The sequence below is a fragment of the Labeo rohita genome, chromosome 21 (genome assembly GCF_022985175.1).
Source record: "Labeo rohita strain BAU-BD-2019 chromosome 21, IGBB_LRoh.1.0, whole genome shotgun sequence".
Lineage (NCBI taxonomy): Eukaryota > Metazoa > Chordata > Actinopteri > Cypriniformes > Cyprinidae > Labeo > Labeo rohita.
The window spans coordinates 12,099,813-12,112,690 of record NC_066889.1 but is presented as its reverse complement, the minus strand read 5'-3'; the positions used below and the strand labels follow the sequence as shown (position 1 = coordinate 12,112,690).

The following is a 12,878-nucleotide window of genomic DNA, read 5'->3' as shown; positions in this document are numbered from 1 at the left end:
AGATCAGTAATATGCTGATTTTTCTTATGCTCAAAAACGTGTCAAAAACACAGTAAAATGGTAATATTGTGATTCTCATCCTTCACATGATCATTCATAAATCACTCTAATATGCTGATTTGGTGCTCAAATCACATTTCTTCTTATTAAAAATGATTGAGCTGCTTAGTTTTCAGGATTCTTTGATAAATAGAAAGTTTAAAATTATAGCATTTATCTGAAACCGTAATTGGTAATTTTTTATCTATTTAAAGTAATATTAATGTGATTCTTTTTATATTCATAAGCTTGCAATTCAGTTTGATTCTGATTTTGTTTTGATTTGATTTAATATCGATTATTTTGGATATATATATATATCAGGTACAGTACATGGCAAATTTTCTTAAGGAAAAAAAATCAATTAATGCTGTAAAATATACATGAGAGTCAGTTTTTAATACAATACTATAATATCGGGGGTTAAAATGTTAAAATACAATACTATAACATCAGGGGTTAAAATGTTAAAAGGTTAAAATGAACCAATTTGTATACAAAAACTAAAATTACACTCAATTAAGTTTTTGTATTAATAATGTTACAATTACATAATTATATTTCTACTCCAAAACTTTTTTTTTGGGACAAATAAACATTGAAATGGTGGCAAACTCAGATTTATCCATACAAAGTAAACTGAAATTGTGTAAAAATTATAATGATGTTATATGGTGCATATATTTAGGGAAATGCTCCTCATTTTTCAAGCTGACTGAGTTTATGGTCACCAAATATATATATACATTTTTTTTTCTGAGATAATTGTGCAAGCTGTTATATTGATGTCTTTGCGTGGTTCAAACACTGATTGAGTGACTACATGAGACAGGATACAGATTTCAGCAAGTTGTACTCTTGCTTTTAACATACTTTTAGATGTTTATTCATGTTTATTTCATGCTGTAACTGGCAGTAAAGCAGAGATTATCAGTAGTTGTGTTTCCAATACCCTTCAAATTGCGCAAATTGCAAATAAGCCTAATGGAAATGTGCCAATATACTCCCATATATCGCAAAAAAGTTTTTACGCTCACACGAGCTTGTTTTTTAGGCAATTTGAATAAGGAATATTTCGCAAAACTGCAATGGAAATGGCCTTTTCGCATTTACAGGTCACCTTCCGTATGTAAAACTCCCATTAGCATTCCTTAAAGGGGTCATCGGATGCCCATTTTCCACAAGATCATATGATTCTTTAGGGTCTTAATGAAAAGTCTATAATATGCTTTGGTTAAAAATTCTCAATGGTTGTGTAAAACAGCACCCTTTTCACCTTGTCAAAATGAGCTCTGCAAAAATCATCCCATTCTGAGGGACTGTTCCTTTAAATGCAAATAAGCTCTGCTCGCCCCGCCCCTCTTCACTCTCTGCTGCTCTGAGAGATTGTTTACTTTTTAGCCGCATTTAGCGTGTTCGGCCGCAAAATTTGCTAGTTAGCACGCTGATAGGAAAGGTGATTGCAGAGATTCATAAAAAAAAACCCTTATACTCACTTCTGCTGTAGGTGAAGCTGGATCGCAAATGATTTGCGCAAACACAGACGGATATATGTAGATCGGGAGGTGAATTCCTTTCACAAACAAACGTAATCCACTGCATCTTCAGCGGCTCAGATGTCGGGAGTAAATGACGACCACTATATTCATTATTACATCCAGCAACACAACACCTCAATTGTTCAGTCGGAGATATTCTTGTCTAATTTACATCCCTGCTCCGGCATCAAAACAATGGAGGTCGGACTGTGACAGCAGATCTGAGGTAAGACGCTCATGTCAATCAACTATCGTGGGAGTGGCCTCTGTCGGTGTGACAGGCATCTGAGAATGGCTCGCTTTGAAAAAGGGGATATTATTTTTACACATTACATACACTGCCAACACACATTAATGTTCAAACAACATGAAAAAGTGAACTTTGCATCCGATGACCCCTTTAAAGGTGTCATCAGATAAAAAAATCACTTTTACATGTGGTTTGAACATTAATGTGTGTTGGCAACGACCCTAGAATGATAAAAATCACCCAGTGTTTTTTTGTTTTGTTTTGTTTTTGGTCATTTTGATAGTCCACTTTAGACATTCTACTAACTATAGGCAACTTTGCAACTACATGTCAACTATATGTCTACTAACTTTCAGAGTAGACTGTTACGTTAGGTTTAGGGTTAGTAGAATAAGCTGACATATACTTGCAAAGTTTCTCATAGTCAGTACAGTATGTTGTGGGCCCATCAGAGTAAAGTGTTAGAAGATATCAAGCAGACAGTCAACTAATACTCTAATGACTGCTAGTTGACATGTAGTTGAAAAGTTACTTGTTAGTAGAATGTCTTAAGTGAACTATCAAAAATCATTTTTGTAATCCCTATAAATCATTACCCCTTTCTCAAATCAAGCCATTCTCAGATTCAGGCCCCTCCCATGATTGTTGACTGACATGGCCATTTTAGCGTAGACCCGCCCTGAGTGAGCTGTAAACTGTCCGGATTGTTTCAATGCCGGAGCAGGAGTAGACAAGAATGTCTCCTAAGCAATTAAGGTATATTGTTGGATGTAATAACGAACGTAGTAGTCATCATTTACTCTCGACATCTGAAGACGAAGTGGATTACTTTTGCTTTTTGAAGGGAATGCGCCCCCCAATCTACCTAAATGTGTATATGTTCGTGCAAATCATTCGTGATCCAGCTTCACCTACAGAAGTAGTGAGTATAAGGGTTTTTTTTAATGAATCTTCGCAAATCATCTTTCTTAATAATGTGGCTAAATGTGGCTGAAGTTTACAGTCTCTCAGAGAACTGCTCGTCACCTCACAGAAGATAGGAGCAGGTGGGCAGAGCTCATTAGCATTTAAAGGGACATGCACCGAAATGGAACAGAGCATAAACCTACCAACATCCATCGCCATGACTTATTGCGAGACGAAAAATGACATTTTAGTCGCATAACATTGGTTAATGGAAATGCTGTCATTTCGCAACAGTTTTTATGTATATATTTTTTGTGTTTTTATGTGACGTTATCGCAAAAGTTTCGCAAATCACTAATGGAAACGCTTCTCATGAACTGAGGCGCTACAGCGATCTGTCACTCCACATTAAACAGAGCCAAAACAGCATTTATTGTTTGAATATTGTAATAAAATGAACAGAATCCGAAATCTGAGACTTTGTTTCATATTAAAAGTAACAAAAAACAAAGCTTATTGAATGGGAGGTGCACTACAATGTAACCAAAGACAGGCTTCTTGGGATTTAAAAATAAGAATCAATTTCTCGATTTCTGTTCATTTCTCTATTTATCTTCTGTAGCCTCTAAAGGGCAGTACTAAATGAAAAAAAAAAAAAAAAAATATTTAGGCAAAATAAGAAAAATGTACACATCTCCATTCTGTTCAAAAGTTTTCACCCCCAGCTCCTAATGCATGTTTTTTCCATCTGGTGCAACAGTGAGCGATATAACTTTCTGTAACAGTTGCATATGAGTCACTCAGTTGTCCTCAGTGTGAAAAGATGAATCTAAAAAAAAAAACCAAACAGTCATTGTTGGAAAGGGTTCAAATATATACAAAAACGCTGGGAAATCAAAGAATTTGTGGGACCTGAAGGATTTTTCTGAAGAACAGCAGGCCGTTTAACTGTTCAGGACAAACAAGGGACTCATGAACAACTACCACTAAACAAAAAAACACAGCTGTGGATCATTCAGATAACTACAGTATTAAAAATCAAGGGGGTGTAAACTTTTGAACCGGGACATTTTTATAAATTCTTGAGGACTATATGTCAACATCTTTTATGTAAAATAGCTTTTTCAGGTCAGTACTAAATAAACAATAACATGCATTTTGTATGATCCCTCTTATCTTGGTCAAATAATTAACATTTGTAATAATTCTGAAAGGGGGATGCAAACTTTTGACCTCAACTGTATATATATATATATATATATATATATATATATATATGCGTGTGTGTGTGTGTGTGTGTCAGTCACAAGGGACATTTTTGATATTTTGATGAAGACATACAGCCTCATATGAGCTTCATGAACCAATCATTAGCAAATCCTGCAATTAGCGAACCCTGCTTATCTCACACAGGCCTGTAATCACTTGAAGTAATTAAGATTGACAGGTCAGTAAGGAAATCAAGGAATCAAGCTGCCTTCTGTTATTGCTGCAGACAGCGAGTGTGCTCTGTCTAAATTTGTTAGATAAATATGCCTGACTGAAGTGTTTTTGCATTTCAAGCGGCAGCACGGTAGACTACTCTTATAAAAAATAATTGCAGTTTTAAAGCTTATCCTGACTACACTGCAATTCAGCGAACATGCAGATAAAAGAATGTGAAGTGTATAATAGATAGTGTAATGACAGTTATCAGCCGCCACAATGAGTCGCTTCAGCTGAAAGAAGAGGCAAGAAACATTTCAAACGGGTACATTATTTGCATTTCAAGTACACACCCGTAATAAAAAAACGGACATATTTAAAATAAAACACATTCAATCAGCAGCTTTCAATCAGAACTACTCATCTTTTCTTTTTTTTAAATAAGCCAAACAGCTAGAATGACAGCAGAGCTCTGGCTCTGTGCATTCTGGGTACGGCTTGTGACCGCACGACACCAGGACCAAAACAAACATGTGAGGGAGAGCGTAAGAGAGCGTTACCTGCTGCAGGAGTGGCCATCAGAGGAGCTGCTCCTGGGGCTGGGCCAGTGGACAGGACAGGGGTGAGGAGACGCACATGGAGAACACACAGATAGCAGAGAATGAAAGGGCACAGAAACCAACGGGACAAAGAAATGGAAGGAAAATAAGGGAGATTAAATGAGTTGTGGAAGCAAGGGTTAGGTACAAAAAAAAGGGGAGGGGGGATCGAAAAATAAAAGAAAAAGGAAACGGGAGAGGCCCCATACCTTGGCTCTTTAACGTCAGGTGCGCCAGACCTTGAAGGAAAAAACAGGAAAAAGGAAAAAAAGAAATAAGAGGGTCATAAAAAAGGCACGGGCGGAAACGAAAAGCATTGTCACAACGTTTGACTGCAGTTTGTGACAGACATCCTGAGGCAAACACGGATGCCAAATTTAAAGGAAACCAAAGGGGAGGGAAAAAAAGGAGGAAGGTAAAATAAACACACACTTCTTCGAGGGAGGGCAATAAGAGGTGTTGAGGGGGGGAAAAGAAAGGGAGGGAGGGAAGGGAAAGGGTGAGGAAAAAAGCATTTCAATCGGCGCAAGTGCCAAAAAGGCACTTGCTCGCAAAAAAAATGCTTTTTCTCCTAATGGAGCAAATATTTAGTGTTTGGCAGATAGCATTCCTTAGATCATACGCTTCTATGCTATAGCAGTTACACCCATAAATGTTGCATTCGAAAGCCACAGACTCATAAAATAGCAAAGAGAGATCAGAAAGCAGTGGGGAAACGTCTCATAAAAAGCAGCAGTGACCAAGATAAATTCTCCCAAGCGCACAGAGGCAACCCGTCCCAGACGGTCTATCGTCTTACTAACAGACAAAAGCCTGCGAGTTGATTTCAGCGCTGTAATAATGTATGCAGCTTGACAGCTCAATACCAATCAATTACACACACCGATGCGGGAGCCATTATCCGGCAGTTTGCGTTCTGTAATCACGATGCAGTGGTTGCTGTTTACTCCGACTAATGCGACCGAGAGTCGTAGAGAAACGCACAAGACAATCAGGAGGAATTGCTATGCAAATCCAGATGAGAGCCGACCGAAATTGAGGGGTCAGGCGTATGAGATGTTTGATCTTGTTCTGTTTTACACCAACCCGGAAAGCAAAAGCACACAAGCAAGATCAGACAAATAACACATCGGCTGGAAGCTTGGTGAAAATCCACATTAACTCCATTTACGCTTTCACGCGCTTACTCCACGTTGTGAGGAATATGATTACCTTCAGGAACGCCGTGCATTAGCTGTGAACGCTCTCTGGTGAACTGAACCGCATTCAAGGCGATATTTAATTGAAAAGGGGGAATGTTTCCTTCAAATTCCGAATGCACCTCCAAGGAGCCGCGTGGCAAAAACAATCCCGGATTTAAAGAGGCCGGGCCTGCTTGGAGCTCTCATCGCCTATGCATTTCATTTCCGTGAAACAAAGAAATATTATTATTATAGAGAGCAGAGTTATAGGGCCATTGTTCTCTCTGATGTTCCTGTGTGATTCCTTGACAATTACCACAGTAGCGTCACTTGCCCTGCTACTTCTATGCTGCACTCTATTAGGGAGATAACGTGGCTGTAGAATAGATCATTGTAACTGGGAGTTACTAGTTATTGTGCAGCCAACGCCATAAAAAAAATATCACAAATGAAGGGAGCGGAACGATAAAAACGGTTTGGTTTTCGAGAACAGAACAAGAGCTGCAACTCGGGAAGAATTACATTATGCGAAATGGCAAGGGATACGGTAAACAATGATACGGAGACGATATCTAAGGAAGGCACAATGGCAGTATCTGAACAATGTGTGAGACTTGCGTAAGTGAAGAACAAGCAACAGCCTTCGGATATTGTTTTTTCTCATTTAAATATTCAAATATATAATGTAACGTTTCAAAGTCGTATTGTATTATAATTTTAATATTCCCCTTTGCTCATTTAAATATCCAAATATATAATATGACTACTCAAAATCATTGGGTGGGCGATATGACCAAAATCTTATGTGAGGATATGAGTATTTTTATTTCACTGTAACGATATATGTCACAATATAGTTACTTTTGTTTTAAATAAAGTCTTTATGATAAAAAAAAAATAGAGATGCACCAATCAAGCGGCCAGGGAATGGAATTTGTCGGTTTTCGCATTATCGCCCCCGGATCAGTGACCTCCCGGTAAGTCTGTATCAACATGATTGCAATGTGACACTGATTTTATACAATAGTAGTTCAATAAATGTTGGTAAGATTTCAAAATGAAGTGACTTCCATTTTAGACACAATATTGACTCTTTTTTTTCTCAATTTCACTGATGAAAATAGTTCTAATCAACATAGCGGTGTTTCGTTACTGAATGAATCCACGATTTTGAACGAATCAAGTGAGTAAATGACTCAGAAACCTATTCATAAAAGATATTCACTTGAATCATTTCTGAATGAATCTGCCATTTGAACGAATCAGTTGAATGAATCACTAAATGACTCTCAGTCATTTGCCACCACCTACTGGTGGTTTGGTTTCATATTTAAAAGTATCATTGCATTTTTCCCAACATTTCTTTTTTGTACATTTAATTTTTTTTTAAAACATTAATCTTATAAAATTATTTATGCATTTAAAATATTGCAGTGCAAATACATTTATAGAGAATATCTGTACTGTAATGTTTAATGCATTTTTATTTTATTTTTATTTTTTTGCATTGAAAAAAAGGATAGTTTTTGGTTTGTATATGCTGTCAATTATAGTTCTTAGAAAGACAATCAGAATTTGTAAAAATCTGTATCAGCAGATCATACTTACAAAAAAAATCAGAAATCGGAATCGGCCAAGAAAACTGCAATCGGTGCATCTCAAAAAGAAAAACTGATATCGCCCACCCCTATACTATATTATATTATATTATATTATATTATATTATATTATATTATATTATTAGCCTAATTTAAGAATTTAAATATATAATATGACTATTTCTACCTGGTCTCATAGTAAAAACATACCTGGGGGCACTTTTTTCGCAAGACGTGAAATACGTACCAATAAGTACATATTAGTGCCATTTTCAAAATAAATGAACACCTGACACCTTTTTATTTCTTTTCGTTATTTCGTTTAATAAAGCGTATTTTTCACACAATTACTTAAAGAATATTATGTTATGACTTCAAAACCTTTTTAATATGCTGGAAGATGTGAAAACGGATGCTTTTGAATGTTAGCATCACATATCCAGCTTCATATCTATGGGTTTTCATAGACGGTAGGTTTGTTCGTAGCTCATGCAATACTGAGATTTATTTCAGATGTGAAGAGCTCCGGTACGAATCCCGTGTAACTACAGTTCAACAAAACAGTTCAAGCTTGTGTCAACAAATGTGTTTTTATATCAGTTTTGCATTTGTTAACACTATCGGGTAGTTTCAGGGTTGGGTTTGGTGTAGGGCATATTTACAACACGACAGAGCATTAACTTTTGGCGACAGTCCCCAGATATTTGAACTTTGAACCGCAGCAATGCATACCTGAAGCAACGTAATAAAAACAGCAATAAGTACCTATATCAACATAATAAAAACGTGCCAGGGTTCATGTACTAAACCAGTGTTTTAGCGCCACTCAGTGGACATTTCTCTTTGAAACTGCCACGAAACATGCAGTAAAGTACGTAAAAACTGTGTTTCAGAAAAGTACCCAGAGGTACATATTTTTATGAGACTGGGTTGGACTATTTAAAAATCATATAAAGTATAGCATATTTAATTTAAAAAGTAACTATGCAGTATTTCATACTATAGCTGCTCAAAAAAGGATATTTTGTGCGAAGCTAAATTTTAAAAATGAACATTACATGCTAACATCCATAATGTGATATAAAAAGTTCAATGTTTAAAAAATAATTTCAGAAAATGGCTGGCATGAAGTACTTTTTTCCTGACATGTGCTGCAGTGTGACATGCTGTATTAAATCTAAAACCATTTGAAACCACATTTTGCTCATTCTTTTATAATTATAATTGTTATTCATGCAGCTTTTATGAGCTCAAATTAATTGAGAGGGTACGTGGACTATTAGTACATTTAAAAAATTCATTTGTCACGCCGCATAACCATTTCGCAAAAGAAAAAGGAGGTGATAATGAAAAACTTGAAATGGCAACCAGCACCTAAAATACACCCTGTCCTTTAAACACTATAATATAAATTTGAAATAGAAAATCCTTTGTTTACGTGTAAATATTTGTACCTTCTGAAGTTAATAATGCGCCACTTCAGACGTCTAAATGCAAAGTTCATAATAAAGCAACTGAATTCATTTTAATCCTATTTAATCCAAACATTTTCAAAACAATAAGACAAACTGAGCTTAATAAAGGTTTATAAACCTCAAACATGAACATAAATGAAGCAAACCATTGCCAAAAGCAAACCTTTATCCATCTCTATATATAGCATCTTGCAATCCATCTTTCCTCTCCATCTACTCTTTCACTCATCCATCAAAAACTGCAACCCTATCGTTCTCCGCGTGTCTGGATCCAGTAGTTATCTAGTCTGGTGAAGTGACACCTCACGTTACAATGCCCATACACTAAAAGGCGTCGCCTTTGAAGATGATACATCATTGATGTGCCTCTCACACTTTTAGACACATAAAGAGAACCTCTTTTATTTTTAAATGACCCCACATCCACACTTTCTCCTGCATGTGTTTTAGCAGTTTCCCGCCACCTGAAATGGTGTTTCTTTGCCTCATTCATTCTAATTTCAGTCACAAAAGCCTATAAAAATGTCTGTCCCACGATTCCATCCGTCACTAGTCACATCTCAGCTGTCACATCTGTTTCGTCTAACAGTTTATGCCACAGTGACTTCTCAAATTTGAAAAATGAAGATGAAATTACCTACAAACTGGCACATAATGGAGTACAGCGCGAAAGCCAACTGCATCAACAGATAGCGAGGGAGCACACAACCACCCGGGAATTAAAAAGCAACACACACCTTGTTAACAAATATTTAAACAACGATCGGCACAGCGCAAAAAAAAAAAGGTTGCGAGTCGCTCTACTGTGAAATGGAGGCATTTAGACTGTGTTTACATTCATATTTCTTGCTCAACAGCCTTAACTAAAAGGAACAAGCACACAGTCTGGAATAATTATTAAATATTAATTGATTTCGGGCTCTTATTTCTATCACGTTTTAAAGCAAAGATTCACATATAATACACTCACCACCTTGTTGTCCAAGATGTTCATGTCTTTCTTTCTTCAGTCGTAAAGAAATTATGTTTTTTGAGGAAAACATTTCAGCGTTTTTCTCCATATAATGGACTGCTATGGTGCCCCGGTTTTGCACTTTTAAAATGCAGTTTAAAGAAGGGTCTTATCTAGCGTAACGATTGGTTATTTTCATAAAAATAATACGATTTAAATACTTTTTAAATGTCAAATGCTCGTCTCTGCCTGGAATGTTTTTTTTTTTTCCAGTTCATGACAGGTAGGGTATGTCGAAGAACTCCTATGTCTGGGAGTTTTTACCTAAAATTACTGTTTTACCTTTTTTTGTTAAGGGTGTTTGATCTTCTTTGCATGTTCACTTTGTAAAGACTGGGTTGGTACTTCTGCAGCGATGCAGAAAAAGATTTTTGAAGTTGAGAGAGAAAATACGATTTGAGTTTTTCAACATATCCTAACTGTCTTGAGGCAGAATAGAGAGTTCAGGGAAAGCAAGGCAAGATTTAGCATTTTTTTAATGAACATAACCGATTGTTTCGCTAGATAAGACCCTTCTTCCTTGGCTGGGATTGTTTACAACCACATTTGGGATCGTTTGAAGACTCATTTAAACTACATTTTGTAAGTTCAAAATCGGGGCACCATAGAAGTCCATTATATGGAGAAAAATGCTGAAATGTTTTCCTCAAAAAACAATTTCTTTACGACTGAGGAAAGAAAGACATGATCTTGGATGACAAGGGGGTGAGTACATTGTATATGAAGCTTTGTTTTGGAAGTGGACTTCTCCTTTAAGGAATTTTTTCCTTTCCAGTAAGTCATTCAGTCAGTTTCACTCGCGCTCTTCAGTTTGTAAAAGGGAGGCGATTTATTCAGCTAATTTAACTGAGAGATACAAAGACGGACAGTAATGGCTCACGGAGAAGTCTCACTTTGCTCCCAGCGATGCACATTTGAATACGAAACAGGTACCTACGGACAGAGCAGCGTTAGCCTTGAGGTGTTGGTATTTTAAAAACTAGCGTATGCTTCATGTAAACATTTATTTTCAGAGAATGCAAATGCAAGGCGTCACTGCCACAGCGCTGTCTGACGTGGAGAGGCCTGCTGCGGACGTCTGCATTGAAATGCGGTGGCCCATCTGCGTTGGCATAGCAACAGGCTCCCGTGTCTCCCTTAGTATGACGTTGCCGGTGCAACTAACCCACTCCCTTCCTCTTCTTTCTGTCTGCCTGCTTCTCTCTCTCGCATTTCTTTTCTTGTTCCTGCTCTGTTATCATGGCCGTTCACCTCCACCTGTCTGGCTTAATCTGGATGAAAGTGGTTTTCGAGAGTTCAATTTGTTTAAATGGGTCAATAACATGGCCATAAAAGTGTTTGCCTCACAAATAGGTTTCTGGAAGAGAGGAGATATTTTGTTTTAAATGGCGAGTATTGAACTGCATGCTGGAATCATAAAAAACAAGCAAATGAAATTAAATAAATAATTCATGGCAGGCAAATCAAAAGAGCTTGTTTAGGTTAACGCTTTTCCATTACAAGGACTGTTTTGGCCCATAAAACGCATACTGCGAAATGTATGGGCTGATCTAATATGCATGTCTTGGTGGATATAGTACATTTCATGACAATCAACTTGAAATATCATATGCGGTTTCATAACATTCATCCAAACAGAAAAAGTAATTACGGGATTTACTCCACATAATTCCATCCTCACATTTTGGCCTATCCCTACGTTGCTGTGGAAACAAGACAAAATGATGCTTGCTAGCTTATTGAACTCTATGGAAGTCAGTTTCTGCCGCATCAAAAAAACAAACATAAAATCAGCACACAAGTTTTTCGAAAAAATGCAGAGAGCTCTAACATCAATTATTTAATTTTGACTTTAATTATTTTAAGATATTTTTAGAGATACCCCAATTTGGAAACTCTGACATTGCATTTAAAAAAAAAAAAAAAAAAACATTATTTTTGAGCTGGTATCTAGGTCTAGTTTATCTTAAAGGGATAATTCACCCAAAAATAAAAATTCTGTCATTAATTACTCACTCTCATGTCGTTCCAAACCCGTAAGACCTTTGTTCATTTTTGGAACACAAATTAAATTTATCAAATCCGAGAGCACCCTGCATAGATGAAACTAAATGGTTTAAGGCCCAGAAAGGTAGTAAGGATATTGTTAAAATAGTCATTGTGACATCAGTGGTTCGACCTTCATTTTTATGAAGCTACAAGAATACTTTTTTGTTATTTTTGTTTTCTTTGTGGACCACAGTTATTATTGTAACTTCATAACATTATGGTTCAACCACTGATGTCACTGATGACTATTTTAACATTGTCCTTACTACCTTTCTGGGCCTTGAACGTGTCAGTTGTGTCGCTGTCTATGCAGAAAGCTCTCAAATTTCATCAAAAATATCTTCATTTTTGATCTGAAGATGAAAGAAGGTCTTACGGGTTTGGAACGACATGAGGATGAATAATTAATGACAGATTTTTCATTTTGGGATTAACTTTCCCTTTAAATGTACAATCTCCGAAACCATCTCAAAATAATGAAATATCCTCAAATAAATGTAAATCAAGATTTAGCTCTCATTTCAAAATACAACTTTTAAAACATTTATTTTGAAATTAAACAACGATAAAGAATACAAACTCTAAATGATTAGAAACTCGTCTCGTTATTTTGAAATATCTCATTGTTTTAAGATTATTATTTTGAGAGAACACCATTACTTTTAGATATCATTATTTTGAGACACTTTAAGAGATATTATTTAATAGATATATTATTTAAAGGCTACAAATAGTGTTAATTTCATTAAAGGGGTCATCGGGTGCCCATTTTCCACAAGTTGATATGATTCTTTAGGGTCTTAATG

At 36.3% G+C, this 12,878-nt stretch overlaps 1 protein-coding gene across 13 annotated transcripts in view; it reads right to left on the bottom strand.

The window, feature by feature from the left end:
* The window catches only part of nrxn2a (neurexin 2a), a 497,417-nt gene that overhangs the window by 388,877 nt on the left and 95,662 nt on the right, over nt 1-12,878 (bottom strand). For 9 of the 13 annotated variants that reach the window (XM_051093387.1, XM_051093386.1, XM_051093393.1 and 6 more), the window contains 2 exons: nt 4,967-4,996; nt 4,719-4,757 (listed from right to left, as the gene is read on the bottom strand). The exons of 3 other annotated variants lie outside the window; for them this stretch is intronic. In XM_051093387.1, the coding sequence (XP_050949344.1) occupies nt 4,719-4,757; nt 4,967-4,996 (69 nt within the window). The remainder of the gene's footprint in view (nt 1-4,718; nt 4,758-4,966; nt 4,997-12,878) is intronic. One more of the 13 variants, XM_051093398.1, reaches the window with a different exon arrangement.